The 24,307-nt window shown below is 49.2% G+C and overlaps 3 protein-coding genes across 4 annotated transcripts in view; 1 reads left to right on the top strand and 2 right to left on the bottom strand.

Annotated features, from left to right (window-relative positions):
• LITAF (lipopolysaccharide induced TNF factor) overlaps window positions 1-12,997 on the bottom strand; it is a 103,116-nt gene extending 90,119 nt beyond the window's left edge. The window contains exons 1-2 of the mRNA XM_070412972.1: window positions 12,551-12,997; window positions 3,143-3,226 (exon numbers count right to left, since the gene is read on the bottom strand). The gene's annotated coding sequence lies outside the window, so the exon portion shown is untranslated. The remainder of the gene's footprint in view (window positions 1-3,142; window positions 3,227-12,550) is intronic.
• A 453-nt stretch (window positions 12,998-13,450) lies between these two features.
• SNN (stannin) lies at window positions 13,451-23,252 on the top strand. Its single transcript, XM_070412971.1, has 2 exons — window positions 13,451-13,540; window positions 19,954-23,252. The coding sequence occupies exon 2, from the start codon at window positions 20,042-20,044 to the stop codon at window positions 20,303-20,305; it is 264 nt and encodes an 87-aa protein (XP_070269072.1). The 5' UTR covers window positions 13,451-13,540; window positions 19,954-20,041; the 3' UTR covers window positions 20,306-23,252.
• The window catches only part of TXNDC11 (thioredoxin domain containing 11), a 72,995-nt gene continuing 71,877 nt past the window's right edge, over window positions 23,190-24,307 (bottom strand). For both annotated transcript variants that reach the window (XM_070412969.1, XM_070412970.1), the window contains one exon: window positions 23,190-23,944. In XM_070412969.1, coding sequence (XP_070269070.1) covers window positions 23,302-23,944 — 643 coding nt within the window. In that variant the 3' untranslated portion in view covers window positions 23,190-23,301. The remainder of the gene's footprint in view (window positions 23,945-24,307) is intronic.

Below are 24,307 nucleotides of genomic sequence, written 5' to 3'. Positions count from 1 at the left end.
TTAAAACAACAAATACTTGTTATCTCCGTTTTTGTGAGGCAGGAATCTGGGCTGACTTCCTCCAGCTCAGGCTCCCACACCAGCTGCAATCTAGGTGCTGGCAGGGCGGTGGTCTTGCCTGCAGGGTAATTGGGAAAGGATCTGCTTCCAAGCTCACTCAGTAGATGTTGGCAGCATTTGGTTCCTCGCCATGCAGGTCTCTCCAACAAGGCACCTTGTTGACCCATGAACCAGAAGGTTACAGTTCAATTTCGGTCAGGGAACATGCCCGGGTTGCGGGCTCAATCCCCAGTAAGGGGTGTGCAGGAGGCAGCCGATCAATGATTCTCTCTCTTCATTGATGTTTCTATCTCTCTCTTTCTCCCCTCTCCTCTCTCTGAAGTCAATAAACACATATTTTTTAAAAAGTGGAGTCTCACCTTGAATGTGGACTAGACTTAGTGACCCACTTCTAATGAACAGAATATGGTACAGTGACAGATGATGACTTCTGTGACTAGGTCATGAAAGGCATTCTTCTTGCTCTCTATGTAGACCCGCTCAGGCTAGGGGAAGCCAGTTACTGTGCTGTGCCACTTGTTGGAGAGGCCCTCGTAGTGAAGAACTGAGGCCTCCTGCCTATAGCCATGTGAGTGAGCCTCGTGGGCGTAGGTCCTCCAGCCTGCCAAGCCTTCATGCAACTGCAGCTCTGGCTGGCATCTTGAATGCAACTGCATGACAGACCCTGAACCAGAACCACCCAGCTGAGCTGCTTCTGAATTGCTGACCAACAGAATCTATAAGAAAAATCAGTGTCTGCTAAGTGTTGGGGTAATTTGTTATGCAGCAACAGAAACGAATACAGCCCATAATTCAAACTCGGATCTGTGATTCCAGGGGCTCCACTCTTACCCCTGCCCTTCGTCAGGGCCTTCTAACAGGCAAAAAAGAGATAGGAGCTTTGTTCAGTTTCTGGCATGGGGGTGCATGAGCCTCCACCCCAGCCATGGGCAGACCTGGGGAGTCCTCTGCCCCCCACCTGTGCACCAGCCTGATCCTGGGAGGTCTCTGTTTTTCCCGGGGACCTGAGACTGTAGGTGTTATGGATGCCAGACTGACCTGATCACCACTGCAGGTGGCTGGACACATAGTAGGTGTTCAATAAAAAGTTGTTCCACGAATAATCACCTTTAATCCGCTTTTATGGGGGGATATATTGTCTTATTAAAAGCCATTTTTGCAGGGGGTTTGTCTCTCCCAGGGGGCTACAAACTCGCTGAGGGGTCACAAAATCTCCATATTCCCAGGAGGGCCTTGGGAGACAGTCATTGAAAGAGCAAATGTAACAACAGCGACTCCATGATCAAGGCCACTTGGGCTACTCATGTCTCTTATGTGGGTTATTTCTAAATCTTTTAGCAAGGCAAGGCCAGTTATTCCCATTTTATAGATAAGGACATTGAGGCTCAGAGAAGGTAACTGGGAAGTGGCAGAGCTGGGCTCCAATGCAGCTCAAAGCCCTTTGTCCGAGTCGCCCTCCAGTGGGAAGCCACAGCCCTCAGATCTAGAGAAGAGGGTTGCTTGTGTTCAGGCTCAGCTGTGGATAAAAGCCCCTGAGAGCTGGGCCTAGGGAATAATGCCTGCCTGACCACAAAGCAACCTCAGGCCCAGGATGGCAGCTGTGAATAATGGATGACACCAGGGGGGTAGGGGAAGGAACTACTGTGGCCGGTGATTCATCTCCACAGTGCCTGGCCAACTACCTGTGGAGGGGGAGGGTGGATGGACTTCCCCACCAGACCAACATCCTTCTTTCCTCCCCAGCCTCGCTCCAGCCTCAGAGTCAAAGGCAGGGCCCACGAGGGAATTGGGGGTCAACCCCACTGCCTACCATTCCCCCCATTTCAACTTCCAAACCCTTCCTCCTGGAGAAGCAGCCATTTCTCCCCCCAGCCCAGGGGACTGGATTCTGGAGGACGGAGGAAGGGAAGGGAAATGGTTTTGATGTGTGGTGGTAATGGGTGAGGGACCTATTCATCCTATATGAGATGCATCTGTAAAGTGTAGAAAATTTCATCTACTTCACACTGTGGTCAGGGGTTGAGTTAATAACATATATAAAGTGCTTAGCACATCACCTGGCACATAGTAAGTGTAAATGCTAGTTAGTGTTCTTATGCTGTGGATCTGGCGATGTGGGAAGCATTCTGCATAAGTTATTTCATGTAATCCTCATGGCAACCCAAGGCAGTATCTAGTATAATTCCCATTTTACAGACGAGAAAACTGAGGCTCTCAGAGATAAAGTTAAGATCTTAGACAGTCCATTGAGGATTTAAACTCAAATCCAGTGAGCAACTTCCAGTACACTAAGAGTTCTAGTCAATTATCCTGTCCCACCATCCTCAAAATATATTTGTCCCCTATAAAAACTCCTAAGATTATACAACCAATCACTCATTACACAAATATCAACTCCAGATTAAGAACTTAAATGCCCAAACAAACAAATTTAAAAAAAACCACTTTAAAATCTTTAGTGAAAAGTATAGGTAAATATCTTTTAGACCTTAATGTTGGGAAAGATGACAGATTATGAACTCAAATGTCAAAAACAAAGCTTCAGAAAATATAGGTGAATACAATTTAGACCTTAGGGTTGAGAAAGTTGTTCAGCATCATTATGATCAAGTAAGTGCAGATTAAGGTCTCTACCAATAATAATTTTACATTCAACTGGCAAACATTTTAAAATCTAATTATACCAAATAAAGGAGAGGGCATGGAGCTTACACGTTGTTGGTGGCAGTGTAATTAGTACAGCTACTTTGGAAAGCAGCTTGCTATTATCTCCTAAAGGTGAACATTCACATATTCTGAGTCCCAGTGATTCCACATCTAGGTAAACACTCTAGAGCAGGGGTATGGAACCTTTTCTCTGTCAAGGAAAATTTGGATATTTATAACATCATTCACAGGCCATACAAAATTATCAACTTAAGAATTAGCCTGCTATATTTCGTCAAACATTTAATAAACTCACCCCTAATGCCTTGGCAGGGCCAGGCCCAATGATTTCATGGGCCTTCTATGGCCCGCAGGCTGGGAGTTCCCCACCCTGCTCTAGAGAAACCCTTGCACACATGCAGCAAGAGCCACTTACCGGAATGTTCATTTTAGCAGACGCCGGGACACCACCCAGAGGCCATCTATATGAGAGCAGATGGTACAACTGTGGTACAATGACCTGGTAGAATATGACACAACAGTTAAAACAAGTGAAGCACAGTATGGGTCAGTCTTAACTATATACTATTCCATGAAGAAATGAAGTCCCAGAATGAGTATAATATTCATACAGCGTATACTCATTTTTGGTTGTCTGGATTCTCTTTGTTGCAGGTTGGATTGTGTCCCCAAAGAACTATGCTGGAGTCCTAATCCCCAGGAACTATAAATGTGATCTTATTTGGAAATAGAGTGTTTGCCGATGTGATTAGTTAAGTTTAGAAGAAGTCATACTGCAGCGGTTCTCAACCTGTGGGTCGCAACACCTTTGGGCGTCGAACGACCCTTTCACAGGGGTCGCCTAAGACCATCGGAAAACACATATATAATTACATATTGTTTTTGTGATTAATCACTATGCTTTAATTATGTTCAATTTGTAACAATGAAATTTGGGGTCACCACAACATGAGGAACTATATTAAAGGGTCGCGGCATTAGGAAGGTTGAGAACCACTGTCATACTGGGTTAGGGTGGGCCCTAAATTCAATGACTGGTATCCTTATAAGAAAAGGAGAACATCCTAGCCATAGCAATTGGGCAAGAAAAAGAAATAAAAGGCATCCAAATTAGAAAGGGAGAAGTAAAATGATCTCTGTTTGCAATGACAGGATCTTATATACAGAAAACCCAATTCCACCCAAAGGCTGATAGAATTAATAAATAAATTCAGTAAAGTTGCAGGATATAAAATCAACAAAAGTTATTTGTGTTTCTATACACTAACAACAAACTATCTGAAAAAGAATTTAATAAGACAATACCATTTTTAATAGCATCAGAAACAATAAAATACTTAGGGATAAATTTAACCAAGGAAGCGAAAGACACTGAACACTATAAGACATTGATGAAAGAAATTAAAGAAGACACACAAAAACGGAAAGCTATACCGTGTTCTTGGATTGGAAGAATTAATATTGTAAAAATGTCCATACTACCCAAAGTGATTTATAGATTCAGTGAAATTCCTCTCAAAATTCCAATGGTATTTTTCACAGACATAGAAAAAAAAAACTATCCAAAAATATGTATGGAACCACAAAAGACTCCGAATAGCCAAGGCAATCTTGAGAAAGAAGAACAAAGCTGGAGGCATCACACTTCCTGTTTTCAAGCTATATTACAAAGCTGTACTAATCAAAGTAGCATGGTACTGACATAACAAAAAAACACATAGACTAATGGAACAGAATAACAAGCCCAGGCATAATCCCATGCATATATGGTCAATGAGCACACAATGGAGAAAGAACAGTCTTTTTAATAAAGGGTGCTGGGAAAACTGGATACCCACATGCACAAAAATGAAACTGGACCCCTGTCTTAGATCACTCATGAAAATTAACTCAAAATGGATCAAAGATTTAAATGTAAAGCCTGAAACCATAAAACTACTAGAAGAAAACATATGGAAAAAGAGTCTTGACATTGGTCTTGGCAATGATTTCTTGGATAAGACAACAAAAGCTCAGGCAACAAAAGCTAAATTAAATAAGTGGGACTACATCAAACTAAAGAGCTTCTGCACAGCAAAGGAAACAATTAATAAACTGACAAGGCAACCTACAGAATTTGAGAAAATATTTGCAAACCATATATCTGATAAGGGGTTAATATCCAAAAGAATTCCTAGAACTCCATAGCAATAAAAGCAAATAATCTAATTTAAAGCCCTAACCGGTTTGGCTCAGTGGATAGAGCGTCGGCCTGTGGACTGAAAGGTCTCAGGTTCGATTCCGGTCACGGGCATGTACCTTGGTTGTGGGCACATCCCCAGTAGGGAGTGTGCAGGAGGCAGCTGATCGATGTTTCTCTCTCATCAATGTTTCTAACTTTCTATCCCTCTCCCTTCCTCTCTGTAAAAAATCAATAAAATATATTTTTAAAAAATGGACAAAGGACCTTAATAGATATTTTCCCAAAGAAAACATTCAAATAGCCAATAGGTACATGAAAAGGTGTTCAACATCACTAATCATCAGGGAAATGCAAATCAAAACCCCAATGAGATATCACCTCACATTTGTTAGAATGATTATTATCAAAAAGACAAAAGATAGCAAATGTTGGTGAGGTTGTGAAGAAAAGGGAACCCTTGTGTTTTGTTGGTGGGAATGTAAATTGGTGCAGTCATTATGGAAAATGGTATGGAGGTTCCTCAAAGAATTAAAAATAGAATTACCATATGATTCAGCAATCTCACTCTTGGGTATATATGTGAAAGAAATTAAATCAGTATCTTGAAGAGATATCTACTCTTTCATATTAATTGAAGCATTATTCACAATAGCCAAGATATGGAAACAACCTAAATGTCCTTCAACAGATGAATATATTATATATATATATATATATATATATATACACACACATATATATATATGTGTGTGTGTATATATATATATATATAGAGAGAGAGAGAGAGAGAGAGAGTGTGTATAGATAGATATAGATAATGGAAAACACACACACACACACACACAATATTCCATTGTGTATATTCAGGATGTCCCCAAAAAATGTATACACACTTTGAATAAAATGGGTTAAATATGAAAAGAAAAAAATCAATTGAGCTATTAGCTATTAAGTGTTTATACATTTTTGGGGATACCCTGTACATACACATTTTTTTATTCAGCCATAAAAAAGAAAATCCTGCCACTTACAACAACAATGGATAAACATGGAGGGCATTAGGTTAAGCAAAATGAGCCAGACAGAGAAAGACAAACACTGTGTGGTTATCACTTAAATGTGGAATAAGAAACAAAGAAAAGACAAAAGAAAAGAAAACTGAATTTGTAGAAACATAAAGTAGAAGGGCTGGGTGAGGGGAACATGAGGAGATGTAGGTCAAAGGGTACAAACTTTCAACTATAAGAAGAATAAGTTCTGAGAATCTAATGTACAGCATGGTGACTATAGTTAACAATTTGTTATTGTATACTTGAAAGTTGCTGACAGTGGATCGTAAGCATTCTCACCACACACACACACACACAAACACACACACACACACGAGGTAACTATGTGAGGTGGCAGATATGTCAATTATCTTGATCTGAGTAATTATGTGTATGTATATAAAAGCACCATGTTGTATATTTTTAAAATAAATACAATTATATGTGTCAATTATTCTTCAATAATGTTGGGAGGAAAAAAGACGCAATGATACACGAAGGAGAATGCATGTGAAGACAGAGAAAGAGACTGGAGTGATGCATGTAGCAGACAAGGATTGTCAAGGATTGCTGGCAACCAGCAGAAATCAGGAGAGGCGGGGAACAGATCTTTTTCCAGAACCTTCAGAAGGAGTGTGGTCCTGCTGACACCTTTTGGCCTTCTAGTCTCCAGAACAGTGAGAGAATAAATTTCAATGGTTTTAAACCATCCAGTTTATAGTCATCTGTCCCAGCAGCCCTATGAAACTAATATGTATACCCTTTTAATAAAGTTAGTAAGGTAGGATGTAGGTATAATAAAACTGTCCAGGAAATTAGGGAGTGATGAAGACAGGATTCAAAGTGACAGGGACCCCAGGCAGGGGATGAAATGGGGGGAATCTCAGGACTCAATGTTGGCCATTGTTAGGGTCCTAGCTTTTGTTTTAATTGATGGGCTACCTGGTGTTTATTACATGATTAAAATAACTATGTGTCCTGGCCAGTGTGCCTCAGTCGGTTGGAGCTTCGTCCTGAGCACCAAAAGGTTTGATTCCTGGTCAGGGCATATACCCAGGTTTCGGGTTTGATCACCATTGGAGGCATGAATGGGAGGCAAGGGATCAATGTTTCTCTCTCACATCAATGTTTCTCTCTCTCCCTCTCCCTTTCACTCTCCCTTAAATCAATTAAAAACAACAACAACAATGAAAAATCACCAGGTTAAAAATAATAACAATAAAATAACTATGAAATTTTAAATAAAAGCAGGTCATACAAGGATGAAAGAGGAATACACCATGATCTGGAGTATAATCTATCCATCATTCTGTGTACCCGAAGTTCACTAAAAAATTACTTAAAAATAAAAATAAGAGAGATCCCTGCCTGGTGCTGGCTCATTGTCTGCTGCTTCCATGTCTGTGAGTTTCTCTGGTGTCAAGACAAGGCTGCATCCATCCCAGTGCCTGACACACCTTCTCAGAAAGGCCCTCCACCTCTACCCCGCCATGCTCTCGCACCTCTTATTTTACGCTCTTTCTCTTTTTCAATAGCACATACACTGTCTGACATGCCATATATTGTACTTGTTTCTGTGTTCATCATCTGTCTTCTCCTAGAACAGTGGTTCTCAACCTTCTGGCCCTTTAAATACAGTTCCTCATGTTGTGACCCAACCATAAAATTATTTTCGTTGCTACTTCATAACTGTAATGTTGCTACTGTTATGAATCGTAATGTAAATAACTGATATGCAGGATGGTCTTAGGCGACCCCTGTGAAAGGGTCGTTCGACCGCCAAAGGGGTCATGACCCACAGGTTGAGAACTGCTGTCCTAGAAGAATGTAAACTGCATGAGGGCTACGATTTGCCTAACTGGCTCATGATTGTCTCCCCAGCCCCTAACACAGTGCTTGGCACATAGTAGGTGCTCAATAAAGATTGGTTGAATGAATGTATGATTAACAGGCTCCAGTGCTTGTGTGTGTGTGTTGTGTGTGTTGTGTGTGTGTGTGTGTGTGTGTTTGACGGTGTTGGTGCTACAGATGGAAAGCAGGGCAGACTGGGGATGGGGAGCAACTCAGGCTGGGCCTGCCAACCCTGCTCCCTTAGTCTGCTCCTCATCCCACTGACACTGACCACAGACCTCAGGAATAAAGACCAGAGTCAACCTAGGCCCCACTCAACCCAGGAAAACATACATGGACTTTTCTGGCAGACACAGAGCCTGTGGGATGTCTCTGTCTCGGGCTGGTGGTCTGCTGGGCCCTGCAGTAAGAAGTCTGTGGGGTGCCTAGGCTGTGAGCAGCCCTCTGGTTCACCTCGAGCAGGTTCCCCACTTCAGCTATCCATTTGCCACTGTCCCCACTGCTTTCATTCTCCCTGTACCACCTCTAGTTACTTCCATTAATACTTTGCTTTAACTCACTTTTCCCCCTTAATGGATGGATTTTTAAAGGGATAGGTATGTCATTATCACAAATGGAAAAGCAATACCTGAGCCCAAAATAGAAGGTAACTGTAAACATAAATACGCAGAAAATGACACATTATTAACCTCTAGTTCAAGAATGTGGATTGCCCACACGTTGAGCCTGAGGTTTGCAACCTCCTGGTTATGAGGGAAGCCGGTGTGGAGAGATGCTAAAGCAAGTGAGGCTTTCTCCCCTTGAACGAGAATTGTTGTCTGATTCATTGTTAGCTGTCCCACCTGACCTAACCCTGCAGAACTCACTAGGGGGTCACCTCTCACCTTTTGGGAAACTCCCCTCTGGCCAAGCAGTTTTCATTTCATTTTAGGTCCGGAATCCATAGGGGGAATGCCCTGGAAGCAGAAGCCTGTGCAGCCTGGTGGCTGGTGGTGAGGCAGAAAGGCCCAGCTGGAGGGAGTCTCCCATGAGGCTGGCTGAGACCTCCCTACTCCCTAGCAAGTCCCTCTCTTGTCCCAGCCTCTCCAGCAAAGGGAAGCAGGCACAGAGCCAGACTGGCACAAGGCAGACTCAGCTGAGCCATGGCAATCCCCAGGGAACCAGGATGAGCTCATCCCTTGCTCTTAGTTATCTTCCTGGCTAATGAGCATCTGAGAACCTCTTTGCAATCGCCAGGGAGGACCCCTGGGACACTGAAGGCAGCGGGGTTACTATGGGCCAAATGTCAGCATGGAGGTAGAGGCCCCAGGAGAGGAAATGAGCTTGGGGAGGGGAGCTCTACTTCCTGCCTCTTCTTTGTAGGGGAGAAAGCTGGGGCTGGGGCTGGGGCAGGCAGGGTGGCAGTTAAGCACAGGACTCTGAAGCCTACCGTGTGAGCTTGAGTCCAGGCTCACTGCTCATCATCTACGTGGCCTTAAGCAAGGGCTTTAGCCCCTCACTGCTCAGAGTGTGGTTCCCCAAATATCAGCACCACCTAGGAGCTTATAAGAAATGAAGAATCTCACACCTAGACCTACTGAGCCAGAATCGGCATGGTTTTTTTTTTTAATCATCACCCTAGGATATTTTTTCCATTGATTTCTAGAAAGAGATGGAAGGAAGGGAGGGAGGGAGAGAGAGACAGAGAAACATTGACCTGAGAAAGACACATTGATTGATTGCTCCCCACGTGCCCTCCTACCGAGGCTGGGGAACCTGCAACCATGGTACATGCCCTTAACCAGGAATCAAACCCACGGGCTAACGCTCTAGCCACTGAGCAAACCTGCATTTTAACAAGACCCCCAGGTAATTTCTGTGTACATGTGCCACTCTGTGCCTCAGTATCCCCATTTGTAAAATGGGGATTAAAATGAGTTTATGCACATGGAGTGATCTGAACAGTGTTTACTGCCATTATTATTATTATTATTATTTATCGTTAATTCTTGAAGCAACTCAATTTGGGCAAGATGATGGCTGGGCCCAGGTGGGCTACTCTCAGGCCCCCATCTCTCAGCACCCCAAAGGGACTTACATGAGACCCAAATGAAGATGAGGAGCCTGAGGCTCAGAGAAGTACAGTAACTTGCCCAAGTTCCAAATGGGGAAGTCCAAGTTCACCCCACCTGTCAGACCCTGCTACTACTGTTAACATTAAATACCAGGTAGGTGGAATTGCTGCCTCTGACCAAGCTCTTGAGGTGCTCACAACCACTCTGTGAAGTCAATCTTACTGTCACCCCTATTTTTCAGATGAGGAAACTGAGGCACAGAGAGGTTAGGCTGCTTTTCCAAAGGAAAAGCTGGATTTGGACCCAGGAAGTCTGACTCTCAACTTCTATGCCATGTTGCATTCCACCTTACCATTTGTTTCTCCCAGAATCTTTTCCCCAGGTGCCCCTGCCTCCTCTGTCATCACTTTGCCAGCCCTGGCTCTGGGGCTCTGAGCCTGCCCCTCCCACATCTTCCCCATTTATGAGGTCTTTGCCAACTTCAGGCTGAGACCACAGAGGCCACTGGAACTGGGTCTGCGGGAAGAACCTGTTTCCCTCTGTTCTGGGCTCCCAGATGTGACAGGAGCCTTTGAAGGCAGTGCTGGACAGACTGAGGTTGTTTGAGACGCTTGGCTCGGGCCTCTGGGGCAGCTGGCCTGGAGCCAGGCTTCCCTCAGGCTCTGTCCCCTATTCCCATTCAACCACCAGTTCATCATCTGGGCCTGGCCTCTTGGCAAGGATGCAGCTGGGCCAGGCCTGGAGCTCTGCAGACTAATCATTCATTCATTCATTCATTCAACATATACACTGAGTGGCCAGATTATTATGACCACCCCATCAGTACTTCGTTGGGCCACCTTTTGCCTTCAATACTGTGGCAATTCTTCTTGGCATTGATTCCACAAGATGCTGAAAGGTGATGTGAGGAATCTGACACCATGCCTGATGCATAGCACTGTCCAGTTCTGTGAGATTTGATGGTTGTGGAACCAGCTGCCTGATGGCTCTTTTAACTTCGCCCCACACATGCTCAATTGGATTGAGATCTGGTGATTGTGGGGGCCACCTAAGCAAGGTAGTCTCCCTCATGTTCTTGAAACCACTCCTGCACAATTCGAGCACCATGGCATGGTGCATTGTCTTGTTGGAAGAAGCCATCTGCTGGGGTCCAATCCCAGCGGGTCCAGGGGTCCCCAAAGGTGTGGACGGAGTCGGCGAAGAAGGAATGACACGAAGACAGCCTTCAGTTGATCAGCAGCCTAGTCAGGACCTATAGCCAGGATTTCCAGCCAAAGTTCTGGTCGGAGCTCTGGTTAGGAACTGATGAGGTTCTGATGTTTATTGTCTTGTTACATCCGTATTTATACCAGCCGATTTTAATCCTGTCAATTTCTATTACAAAGGTTAGGGCGTTTCTTATCTCCATTCCAGGGAGTAAAGATTATGTAGCTTAACTACCCGCCGGGCACTTAATTAAGGGGTTGTATCCCCTCCCTAACCTCAGGGAAAGATCCCCACCTGGGGAAACAACCTTTCTCGGAGAGGTGACCTTGGTTAAAACACATGGCGCTAAAGGGAGCAAACATATTAAGAACAGTATGCTATATACGCCAGGTCCCTTGAAACATATGCTGTGCAGATGTTTCTTCTCTGCAGCGACTGTGTCAAGCAGCAAGGATGGACCGGCTCCCGGCAGCCATCTCCATTGGGATATGCCATCAACATGATAGGATGAACTTGATCAGCAACGATACTTAGGTATGTTGGGCTATTCAGACGTTGTTCCACACGAATTAAAGGGCCCAAATCATGCCAGGAAAACATGCCCCAAACCCTAACACTGCCCCCACCAGCTTGAAGGGTTGTACTTATGCATGTGGGGTGCATGCTTTCATGCTGTTTCCACCGAATTCTCACTCTGCCATCTGCACGATGCAACTGGAAATGTGATTCATCAGACCACATGACTTTTTTCCAATGCTCAACTGTCCAATCCTTGTGTTCCTGTGAGAATTGGAGACGTTTTATCTCGGTAACTGCAGACAGCAAAGGTGTTCGAACAGGCCTTCAGCTTCCATATCCCATACGATGCAGTGTACGGCTAATTTGCCTACAAACGTCAGGTGGTCATAATAATCTGGCCACTCAGTGTATATATTCAGCACCTACTGTGTGCCAGGTACTGTTCTGCAGACATGGCAATGAATGAAACTGCCCTACTCCTAGGGAAGAGATAGACCAAATTTAATCACACACCCTCAAAAATGTATAATCTCACAATGCACCAGGCAGACAATAACAAAATAACAAAAGGAATCACTTAGGTGGAGATCAGGGAGGACCCTCATGAGGAAGGACATTTAAGCTGAGATCTGAAAGATGAAGTGGAAGAATATTGCAGCTCAAGGACACAGCACGGGCAAAGGCCCCGAGATGGGAAACAGCTTAGTGCATCTGAAGCAGGAAAGAGACCAACCAGCCAGGCTGCACTGGAGGGAGTAAGGAGAGCCTGGCCCCCATAGCATTGTGAGTTAAGTCCTCCATCTTCTCCCAGAGGGTCTGCTTGAGGCTGGGAGAGATGTTTCCAGCTGACAAGCCCCCCAGCTCTCAGAATGAGAGGCTTCCCCTGTCCCTTCCTATCTTCCAAGCCAGAGGCAGTGACCCAGGGGACTTGGGCCACAGAGGTCTTGACGGACCCATCTCACCTTCTTGCAGGCTCTAGCTGGCCACAGGGTCCGGTGTCCTCTCACTGGATTCCCTTCTTGGGTGCAGGCCTGGCCTCAAATCCTGCCTCCATCACAAGAGAGCTGTGGTACTTGTGTCCTGCGGACCTCGGGTTCCTCATCTGTAAAATGGGACAGTTCTCCTTTCCGAGTCACCTTGAGAAACGTGTTGAGTGGTTAGTACAGGGCGTGGCCCTTGGTGGGGGCCTAATCAAGGTTATTACGTTAAATAACCATGATTATACGAAGCCAAGGGGCGGCAAACTCCTGGCAGCCTCAGCCCTCAGCAGAATGAGAGCTCCATGAGGGTGGCCGGGATCTTGTTTGTCTCCTTGTTAGCGGTTCCCGAGGCGACCGGTGTACCAGGCACAGGGTTGGTGTTCCATAAATGTTGAATGAATGAAAATAAATAAATGAACTAACAAATAAGAGAATAACCAGTTCCCCGCCCCAAGCAAGGACTTTCAGCTAAGGTCCTGCTTCTCTCCAGCTCCGGGCCCGGGATCCCGCCGCTCCCGCTTCCGGGCAACACTCATCTGCAGTCAGCCTCAGTTTCCCCCTCCGTAAACCCCGGGTGAATACGAGCAGCCTCTAAGGTCAGAGGGAGGTTTCCTGGCCCGGGACCCGCAGCCCAGGGCGCCCAATCCTCGCGCGCTGAGGCTAAAAGTGTCCCCCCCTCATCCCCCTCCCCGTCCCCCTTTCTGCCAGCTGCACGCAGCTCCCGCCCCGCCTTAGCCGACCCGGCCCCGCGCGCACGTGACCCCGCCCCGCCGTCCCAGCGCGGGCTCCCATTGGCCTAGCCACGATGGCCCCGCCCCCTTCAAGGGCGGTGCCTAAAATGCTCCGCCCGCCGCGGAGCGGGGGCTCCTGCGTCCCGACAGAGCGCAGCGGCCGGACGGGCTGGCAAGCGGGCAGAGGCGGACCCGCAGGGCTGCTGCGGGGCGATCGAGCCAGGCTGCAGGCGGCGCCATGGTGAGCGGGTCCGAACGGGCTGGGTGATCGGCCGTGTAGGGAATTACAGGAGGGGAAGGGGCGACCCTGGATGGGGTTGGGGCGCGCGCTGGGCGGCTTGGCCGCGGGCCGGAGGGAGGGGGTGTCCCTGCGGCGGGGGAGGGGCAACCCGGGCGAGGACGCGGCTTCGGGGGAGGGTCTGTTCCGGGGGGCCGCGCCCGCGGGCGGGGGTTCTTTGTCCGCTGCGCTGCGGCGAGATCGGGACAAAGGAGGCGGCGGGGGGCGGCGGCCGCTTTGCGGGGAGCCGGTGTTTCCCCCTAAGCGGCGCATGCCCCCTACTGCGGCCCGCAGTTTAGAGCCCTGGCCGGCCGCCGGGCTTCTCCGGATACTTCGGGTTTTTTTTAAATAACGGAGGAGGCGCGGATCCTGGCAGCCCCCAGGGTGGTCAGGAGGGTTCCGGGTGGCAGGGATGGGGTCCTGGCGAGGTCTGGCACCCATTTGGCAGGTGGAGAAACTGACGACGGTCCCCAGTGTTTGGTGCCGGGTTCCGTCGGTGGTGACTGCGCGGCGTGGGCATGACTGGGTCTCGTGGTCCCAGTTCCCCCTTCCCCCCCCCCCCCCATGTGGCCGAGGAAGCTATCTCTCCAGTTGTCCTACCCGTTCCAGCTGTCGCCCCCTGGGCCAAGCCCCTTCCTCCAGCCTCGCATAGCTCCTTAGTTAGAATGGGAGAGACGACGGCTTTGGCTGGGAGGGTTAAATGAGAGGATGCCTGGAGCGCGCCTGGCACCGCGCCTGCACGTCGCCCGCGCTTAGCACGCGGGAGCTGCTGGGGCGCTTGTCATCCCTGTGTACCCCGCATCGAGGCCTCAGCCCTCGTCACCCAGCCTGCTCCTGCTGTGTTGGGGGTGGGGGGGAGGGAGGCTGACTGGGGTTTACCTGTCCCCTGGCCCTTCAAGCACGGGATTGGGGAGGTGTGGGTCTATAGAGTATCATAATAAAATAAAATAGAATATCACTTTAGAGTCAAGGTTGAAATCTGGGATTCTGGATTCAGGCTGGCTGGATGTGAATCCCTGTGCAGCAAATTTCGAGCTGTGTGACCTTGGGCAATTGACTTCTCTGAGCCACAAATTCTTTATCTGCAAAGTGGGCATAGTAATAACTCTTCTCTGGGCTGTTTTGAGGATGAAAGGAGATGATTCTGTCAAGTGTTTAGCTCAGTGTCTGGCACATAGTAATCATCGCCAACTTTTGTCAGGCATCTGTTATTACCAAACTTGTTTAGCCAAGTAGGCTGACCCTGGGGCAGCCTGTGAGAATTACCAGTGGCTGATTCACAGGGTGGGGACATGAGCCTCAAACCTGGGTCTGCAGGAGACCCAGTCTGACCTTGGTACAGTCCCCAGGCTCTGCCCCAGGCCAGCTTCCTCTTCTGCTCAGGGGAACCTAGGGGGTTCTGGTGCGAGTTTCCTCTTCAGGAGGGTGGGGTTAGAGGATGAGATGACACTGGCCAGAGCTGGGCACAGCCCTGTAATTGTTAGTTTCCCATGAGGATCCCCACTGTTCTTGGTCCTGGCATTTAGAGGACAGGGGCCTTGTGTGATGTGTCCTTGGGTCCCAAGGACAGCTGGGGCCTGTCACAGAGCAGATGTTCCACCTGCACCCTCACTATGCCCAGCAGTGTCTCATCCTCTCTACTATTCTATGTTCCTAATCAGAAACCAGGCAGGAAATGTTTCTGATTTGTGAACTGGGGTCCCATGAAGAGGCGGAGCTGGGTTTGTTGGCATACCTAGCAGATGGCTTTGTTAGGGGAAGGGTGTGGCTTAACCCCTAGGGGCAGTGCTGGAAGCCCCTGGGTTAGGGTGGTTGGCCCCCTCTAAGCAGGGCAGCCCCAGAAGGCGGGGGTGGTGAGGTAGTGTCCAGCTGGGCTGGGTGACACTCGTGATATGCTCAGTTAAGTGAGAAGGCAGCAGCAGAGTGTCCCTGAGGAAGGGACTGTTTGTGGCATTGGGCTTGGGCCAGACTCTGTATCCTCCTGGGAGACAAGTCTTTGGAGAAAAGGGATCCTAAGCGCTCACTGAGCTCTCTGTGGCCCTTCCGTTTTCACATTTCTTATCACTTCTCATCCTCCACACAACTTGATGGGTGAGGTCAGTGCCTCATTCCCATTTTGCACACTGAGAAACAGGTTATTAGGAGCAGCTTGCTTGGCTGGGTCAAAACAGCTCAAAATAGCAAGTCAACAAAGAAGTGGGGTGGGTGAACAAGGGGTCTCAAATCTGCTTTTTGCTGGCTGTGGCCCCACTGGGCCTTGAGTGTGAGCAGTGACCCATGGAGTGGGGTTAAGGCTCAGTTTGGGGGTTCCATGAAGTATCAGGGATAACTGAAAGAAACCCCACCTAATAATGGGAAGGCCTAAATTGTGGGCCTTTTAGGGGCAGCAGGACAGTGAGAGGTGTTGGCTGTGGAGAGGACTATCCTTTTGAGCCCATTGTTGGGCAGAGGGGGCATGGGGTGGGGAGCTCCGAGGAGTGGTCTCTGCAGATTGGAGAGGCTGGGCTTTAGCGCTTGGTGATTGTTCTGAGGGGGTCAGGTTTCCAAGGTGCCATCCTGGGTGTCTACTCAGCCCAAGCCATGGCCCTCCCTATCTCACCTGGGGGCTTTCCTGGATTAGAGTGAGGGAACAGCTAACTTGCAGAAGACACCTTGGCTCAGAGGGGCACACAGGTGGGGGATAGGGAAAGCCCCAGTAGAGACAACACAAGTAGGGTGGGGGTCTAACTCAAGCAAGCCAGCCAGCCTCCCTCATGCTTCATGTCTCCTCTGGGCTCTGCTTCTTGGAGGCTTCCTCCCCTCCCCACTGCTCAGTACTCGCAATGACAGCTGCCCTTTCATGGGCTCAGGCCTGCCCAGCCTCCACCTGCACACGTTGCTCCCACCCCCACACTCAGGCTGCAGCCTGTCCTCCCCTGCAGGCTGCTGGCTTCCTGAGTCTGTTCAGACAAACAGGGGGACCCATGACCAGGGTCCTGGGAGTGGCTTTGGAGTGAGGGAGCTGGCTCAGGGATGGGTAACTGCCAACCGGGATCCCCATGACAACAGGGTCTCCTGTGACTCATCACTATATCCCTGGGCTTGGAGCACTCAGCAGACATTTATTGAGCATCTGTTGTTGGGCTAGGGATCCCGCAGTGGACAAGATGGTCAGTGCCCTCCTCTTTCTGGCTCAGTCCACTGCAGGAAGGAGACAGTAGCTAGGGAAACGTGTTCCCTGACCCAAGAGGATGTCAGGTAGCAGAGAGTGCTGGGAAATAAAATGAAGTAGTGCAAGGTAGTGGCAAGTGTGGGGTGGAGGGGTATCTGGAGCCAGGGTGGTCTGGGAGGGCATCCCCCAGGAGGTACCTTCTAAGAAAGTCCCCCCAAACAGGAAGGAGCCAGACATGGGACAATCAGGGAAGAACATTCCAGGCAGAAGAAACAGAAAATGCAGAGGCCTTGAGGTGGGAGGGTAGAGAGTGTGCAGAAGCTTCGGGAGGCAAGGAATTTAGATTCTTTGCTAATACTGGGGAGGTTCTGAGCAGGGGATGATCAGATTTTTTAAAAGGTGAGTTCCAGGAAATACTTGCTGAGTAAATGAAGGAATAAATACACTCAGGGGAGGGCCAGAGACACAGGCCAGGCGTGACTATGGCCTGGTCACCTGGCTCTGTGCTCATGGGGATGAAGGGCCCAGACCTGGCTGTGCCCACTCCTGGCCTGGTCAGGGGCAGCAGGCACTTGGTAGTGTCTTCTGAGGTTACCACACCACCAGAAAGTCCCTTTGAGCCAGCGGGCTGCCTCTGCTTTGGTTTCCTCATTAGTTTGGGACTTCTGGCTTCAGTGGGATTGGCCCTCGGGTTCCCCCCATCCCCAGGTCCTGCTGCCATTGTTTGATTTCCCAAACCACCCCCACTCCCCAAACACACACAGACTTCCCCTTCTGAATTGATAACTGACTTCCTGTCCATGAGCGCTGTGCGAGTGCAGGCACCCCAGCAAACACTGGGCAGGAGAGGTCCAGTGGGGAGAGGGAGGTGGACAGGGACAAGGCAGGCAGGTGGTCTCCCCAGCAGGAAGAGAAAATGGAGGTCAGGGTGGGGTGGGGGGGTAGTCACCTGTCCCCTCTGGAGGGCTGAGAGGACAGGGCAAGCAGGGTTGTGGGAGAATACAGCAGCCCTGATGGTGGCAGGGGAGAGTCCAGGGTGACCTGTATACTTGGGACACAGAGGTGTGCAGGGCCACTCATGGAGCACACAGTCTGATGGGTAGGTGGGTGCTAATCAGATGGCTATGCTACAAAAGCAGGGTTGCAAGCTGAGGTTAGTGCCCTGGAGGGAGGACTCAAAACCAAGAGACCCTCCTGGACTCTAGGATCAGAAGCTTCCCTGCCTGAGCTGGAGTTAACTAGGTCAGGGTGTCTCCACCTGCACACTGTTGATCTTTGTTGGGGTGGGGAAGCTGTCCCATGCTCTGTGGGGTCTTGAGCAGCATCCCTGCTATCTACCCACTCAGTAGCAGTAGCACCCACACACACACCAGTTGTGACAACCAGAAATGTCTCCAGATATCGCCAAATGTCCCCTGGGGGACACAGTTGCCCCATTAAGAACCCTTAAACAAGGGTAAGGGGAGCAGAGTGTTGGGGCAGAGGGACTGGCCTGGGCAGCAGGGCTTGCAGATGCATCATGCAAGGTTCTGTAGGTCACTGTAAGGACTTGTGGGCTTTTCCTCTGGGCCACAAGGGCACTGGCTGCAGTGGGCCCACGTGGTAGATCAGGGAGCTGGGAGCCCATTGAGAGTGATGGCAGTGGCTTAACCCTGGAGGTGGTAAGAAGGAGGCAGACTCCAGGGATATCGCCCCCAGCTGCCCAGGATCCTTCTGCAAATGTGGACATGGTGGCAGGTGGAACTCAGGTCTGCAGTTTTCCAGGGCCTGGTCCCCAAACAGACGCCGGAGTGTTGACCTTCAGGATAAAAATCATTTCTAATTAAGGCTGTTATTGCTCAAGGATGGCAAATTCCATCTTGTTGGGAGGGGAAACCTTCCCCTTCCAACGCTGTCTACCTGCGTTGATGTCAGTCTTCTCAAAAAACCGAATTCAAACAAGTCACTCTTACCGAGTGACAACTTGGTGCTTTTCCACATCCTCGTAACCACACCACCTGGGTGTTAGTTACTGTTATTTGCTCTGCTTATGATGAGATGCAAGAAAAAAAGTGCAGGGACTTGGGACCCAGGGGAGCCTGCTAGCTTCAGCACTTGAATCTCAACGGGCTGTTAGTGGCCTCACCTATAGTGAGTCTTCTGCACTTCCCGCAGCTGCGCTCTCCTTTGCCCCTCACCAGCCCCATTAACAGGGCCTCTGTGAAGTGGAGTTGTCTGAGGTTAGGAGGCCAGGAAATGGTGGTCCAGTATATGTACACCCCCTCCCACCTTCACCCAAATCAACTGATGCTCCATCTTCAGCGACCAGCACCCTCAGCTCCTTGCACTTGTCTGCAGGCTCTCTCTTGCCTTCAGAGCCTTAGCAGATGCTGTTCCCAACGGCTGGATTTCCTGCACATCTTAGCATCAGCATTGCCTCCCTAAGTATGTCCTGCCCCACCGAGTCTAGCATCGTGGGACCTGGTCCCCTATTGTGCTGGCATGGCATTCCTGCATTTGTAGTGACAGGTGGTTGGTATATTGACCTGTTTGTAGTCTGGCTCCTACACCAGAAGCTGAGCATGAGGAGGGCAGGGCCGTCTGTCTTGAGTGCCTCCATCTTCCTGGACTTTGCTGCCTGGCTTCCCTCTCAGCTGGTGTGGTGGATCAGGGCTCTTCCCCGGCGGCTGCTGTTCCCTTATGGGCAAAGGCTGTCATCTCCTGCCCCCTCTCACAGGTTTTCCTGAAGACTCAGTTGAGCTACCACCTGTTCATGAGGGGCTGATGCCACTTCCCTGCTGTCAAATCACTCATCTTTGGCCATCACGAAGCACTGGCTTTCGTCCCTGAATTGCTGTGAACACCCAGTGGTGCCGGGCTTCCAGAACATTCACCTTAAACAGACCCTCTTTTGATCCTACGCTGTTGTGGGGTTGCAGGTTGTAGATACCCTTCTGCCCCACATCTCAGGCTCTGTGGCTGGGCCAGGGTGGCTGCCTGTCTGGTAGCAGAAGCTCCAAAGGTAGTGAATGGAAGTGGGCCAGGGTGAGTGAGAAGGCTGGTAACACCACAGTCAAAGAAACAACAAAAGCCAACCAACATGTTTTCACTAGGATGAGGGCAGGATGGGCAGGCTTCAGAACTGATTAAAAATAGACCCTGTGGAAGAGCCAACATGAGCTCGTGAGCTGTCCAGGTGGTACCTTGCAGAGTCCCCAGTGGAGCCTCATGTCGCTTTGTCTTTCAGGGCTCTCGTGTACAGCCTGAGTTCCAGCCTCACTGAGCCGGTTACCTCCAAGACCTTCCTGCGGAGGAAGCCTCCCCCAGCGTTGACCATGTCTATTATGGACCACAGCCCCACCACGGGTGTGGTCACAGTCATCGTCATCCTCATTGCCATCGCTGCCCTGGGGGCCTTGATCCTGGGCTGCTGGTGCTACCTGCGGCTGCAGCGCATCAGCCAGTCAGAGGACGAGGAGAGCATCGTGGGGGATGGCGACACCAAGGAGCCCTTCCTGCTGGTGCAGTACTCAGCCAAGGGACCATGTGTGGAGAGGAAGGCCAAGCTGACCCCCAATGGCCCAGAAGTGCACGGCTGAGCTGGGATGCGAAGGCTCCTGGGCCTGTTTGCAGCCAGCCAAGAGGCGTGGGAGGGGAAAACCACAGACGTGCTGCCGTTTGAGAGGAGGGGTTGACGCTGGCATGGCCTCGCCGGGCTTCATTATCGCATGCACTGACTCCTGGGGTCCCAGCTGTCCTAAGCCAGGACTTGGTGGCCCTGGGCATTCCCTCTGCCTCCTGGTGGAGCTGCCCATTGCAGGCAGTGGGCAGACCTGACCTTGCTTTTGTTACTTGAATGTTTAGCTGAGCCTGTTTTGATGGCGCTACTACTGTAACGCGTGAACTCACAAACCTGTGATCTGTAAATAGGACCCAGAAGCACGTGCTTAAACCTTTTTTGCTGATTTTAAAAAATACTGCATAGTGTACATGGGATTGACAGTACTAATAAGCTGAGTCAAGGCTGTGGGGGAGTGTCTTGGACATGTAAGGCCCAAGTTGCACTTGGCAGGGGCCTCTAATATATGTGTGTGTTCGTAGAGGATGTGACGTGTTTTAAGTTTCAGAGCTGACCGGTTGGGGTGCTGTGGTGATTTCTGCTTGGTTAGCAATAGATGGGAGAACCACACCACTGTCTTTCTCTAAGTAGGTTTGGTCGTTAAATACCAGTTGCTGTTGATATTGCAAGGAAGCTACTGCAGCTGCTTGGGAGTCAGTGAAGGACGAGTCAGGCACACGTCCTGAGGGCTGCCAGGCATCCCAGTGGCAGAGCAGTTTCTTGCCCCCCTGGTCTTGAGCATGCTGAGCACTCTGTCCCCTCCCCAACCCCATCCAACCCCACCGGGCATTACTTAGCACAGGCTTAGCGAGCAGGCAGTGGCTTTTATCTGGAACCCAATTGGCCCAGAAAGAAAATTGTGGTTTTTATTTGTTGAATTTAATATTTTCTGCACTGGAGGGGAGAGGAGGGGACTGGGGTTTCCTCACTCCTTCCCTTTTCACAAATTAGTTTCCTTTCTTAAATTACCACTCACCTGCTGGATACTGGACTTTACTTTCCTCAGCAGATCACCTAGAACAGGGGTGGGGAACGTCCGGCCCACAGGCCATATAAGGCCCATGAAATCATTTGGTCTGGCCCTGCCAAGGCATTGGGTGTGAGTTAATTAAATGTTTGACCAAATGTAGCAGGCTAATTTTTAAGTTGATAATTGTGTATGGCCCGTGAATGATGATGTCAATATCCAAATGGCCCTTGGCAGAAAAAGGGTTCCCCACCCCTGACCTAGGAGAGTCCCCCGACTCCACTATGAGAGCACCAAGTGCAGTGGAAGGGCATTTCTTACGTGCATATGTACACAGGAGCTCCCAGATGTGCCCTGACTGCCTGTGCTTAGTGAGCACTGGGGGGACCGGGGGCAGGGGAGATTGAGTTTCAGTTTCTGCACTTAGTTTTCAAAAAGATGAGTTAGTGGCTCTTGGATTGGGCCAGTGCCTCCACAGCCTGCATCTCCAAGGTGTCCCTTGTATGAAATCACTTGGATTTTTAATTCCACCACTGTAAACACATTAACGGTTATGATTAACTAGGACTTATATCGGCAACCTGGGTAATAAACTGGAGGCCAGCCTTGTTTTAACCTTGGTGCACTGGCCTTTAGCACTTGAGTAGCCTGCCAGCAGCATGGGCATGGAGCTCCCAGGAGGCCCTCAGCCTCCCCCGTCAGCTCCCACCACCATCAGAGCCCTGGCTTCCTGGTCAGGCTGAAGGCAGCTTACTTATGGCTTCATTCAAGTCTCCTCTAGAAAGCATGTTGAACTAATCTACTTTCTAGAAACCCAAGGAGGGAGCTTAGGGAGCATTTACTTTAGCAGCATATGCCTAAATTGGGGACCAAACATTAATAGCTTAGAGGGAGGGGTAAGGGCAGATACGCAATTTGAGCTAAAGGCAAGAAGAAATGTCCCTGGCCCTTAACTGAGGATGGCCAAGCATGAGAGTTATGCTGGAGATCAGCAGAGTCCCTTTGGGCTGGGAGTGGAGACAAGTTCCAAAGGTGCCGACTTGGAAATCAGGGAGATTTGCTTTCTAATGAAGGATGCTCAAGAAAAATGGAAGGTGTAGGGGCATTTGATCCATTCCCCTCGCATTCCAGAACCTCCAAGCTTTCTACCTCTAACTTTCTGCAGCCAGCAGCTTACACCTAGGCTGTCTTTCACCCTAGTAACCCAGGAGGCACCTGGGACTTGCATTTTCAGTCTCTGAGCCTGGCTCTGAAAATGACCATCACTTGACTGTCAGACTTGCCCTGAGGTTTTTACCGTGCCAGTGAAGTTTGAGTTTTGAAATGTTGAAATGTCGCTTTCTCCTTAGTTTCACGTCTGGAAGTTCTTTATTCCACTCCTTGGTTGCCAGGGATGACATCTTTGCAGCTTGAATCAGGCCCATCCCATCAGCATGGTGACAGTGCCAGGTGAGGGTCACAGGCATGGTGGGGCACTCGTGGGGGTCTCTGGGAGGAAAGTGAAAGTGCCTGTAGAACTGGTGAACAACCACACAATAGCTGTCACTGTTCTTATTTGTCAATAGCTACTTTTTTTAGTACAGACACCAGAGCCACACACTCAACTGGCTTAGTAAGTTATGACTCTCATTAAGTTCATTCTGAATTGACCACTGTTGTGTTCAAGTTTTCTGACTAGTCAGCCAAGAAATTAACATCTCATCCTGTATGTCATCACAGAAGCAACAACAGGAGAATGGGGAGGGAACTCTGACGCAGCCACTAAAATATGGACTAATTTTTCAGACAAATCTTCAAATGGACTGTGCTACTGTTTTTGTCTCAGTTACCAAGTTTGTGCAATAAGTGGAAGGGATGCCATCCCTGTTCAATAAAAGCTGAATGACATTCACATTGATTTTCTAGACCACTGAGAAAATCTTTATTTACAATAAATTTCAATAAAATTTGCATAAATATATTCCCAATGTACAGATTTCACCTCTGATTTCTTCATGTCGTTTAAAAAGTTAGTCTGTCCTATTCTCATTGCTCCTTTCGGCCGCCAGCGGGGAGCTGATATTGGCAGGTGGAGGGGTGCTGCCAGGTAACCGGGGGGACCCTGAGGGCTCAGGGTAGTCAGTGTGCCCCTCCTCCGGGGGAGAGAGATTTTCAGCTCCGTCCTTGCTCTCCAGTTTCCGCTCCATGGTCGCCACCAGGATCTTGAGCCATGTGTTCTCTGTGAGCAGGTTTTCTGAGGCATCAGCCAGCTCCTGGAGCTTTCGGGCCACCTCCTCCAGCTCCCTGGTTTTCTGCTCATACAGGGCCTGCAGCTGCTCACTGTGCAGCTGGAGCAAGCTGTGCTGCTTCTTCAAGGTCTGCTGTTGCTGCAGCAGCTGGTGCTCATCCCTGCGCGCGCTGGAAAGCTGAGCCTCCACCTGCATTTGCGCTCGCTGAAGGGTGCTGATTTCAGCCCTCAGCTTCTGGATCTCTCTCTCCAAATGGGAGATGTGCCTCTGCTGTAAGACTGCCTCGCTCTGAAGACACTCTTTGGTAGAAGGGTTAGCCAAGTTCTGGGGGACAGAAGCAGGGTCTGAGTGATGCAAAATGAACCTCAGCAGGTTTGGAAGGGTGATGGGAAGATCTTCAGGGTATTTCACACTTAGGTCCTTTCTGAAGGGAAAGGGAAGAGTCAAAAATGAGAGTCACACCAACATGTTTAGTCTAAAACCAGATTGCTACTGAAGATCAGGCCATTTATTTCCTACAAAAGACATTCCGAGAATTGGACTTAACTGAAATCAGCAAGGAAAATGTTGTCTGGGCAGAAACTTTTATACAAAGCTGAGGATGTGCCACATGCTCATTCTGCAATTAAGGTGGCTTATCTCAAACATGTCTATTCCTGAGGAGAAAGAGCTGTTTCTATTCACAGCCTTCCAAGAAAGACAAGAGCTCCCAGACCTAAGCCTAAAGCCAGTGATCAGGGCACTGGGAACCGAGGGGCCTCCGTATGTTCCGAGAGGCCCAGGGGCA

This window comes from Myotis yumanensis, unplaced genomic scaffold (assembly GCF_028538775.1).
Source record: "Myotis yumanensis isolate MYYU_CA2020_CCGP unplaced genomic scaffold, mMyoYum1.0.hap1 SCAF_4, whole genome shotgun sequence".
NCBI classification, from domain to species: domain Eukaryota; kingdom Metazoa; phylum Chordata; class Mammalia; order Chiroptera; family Vespertilionidae; genus Myotis; species Myotis yumanensis.
This window is presented reverse-complemented; position numbering and strand designations above follow the sequence as displayed.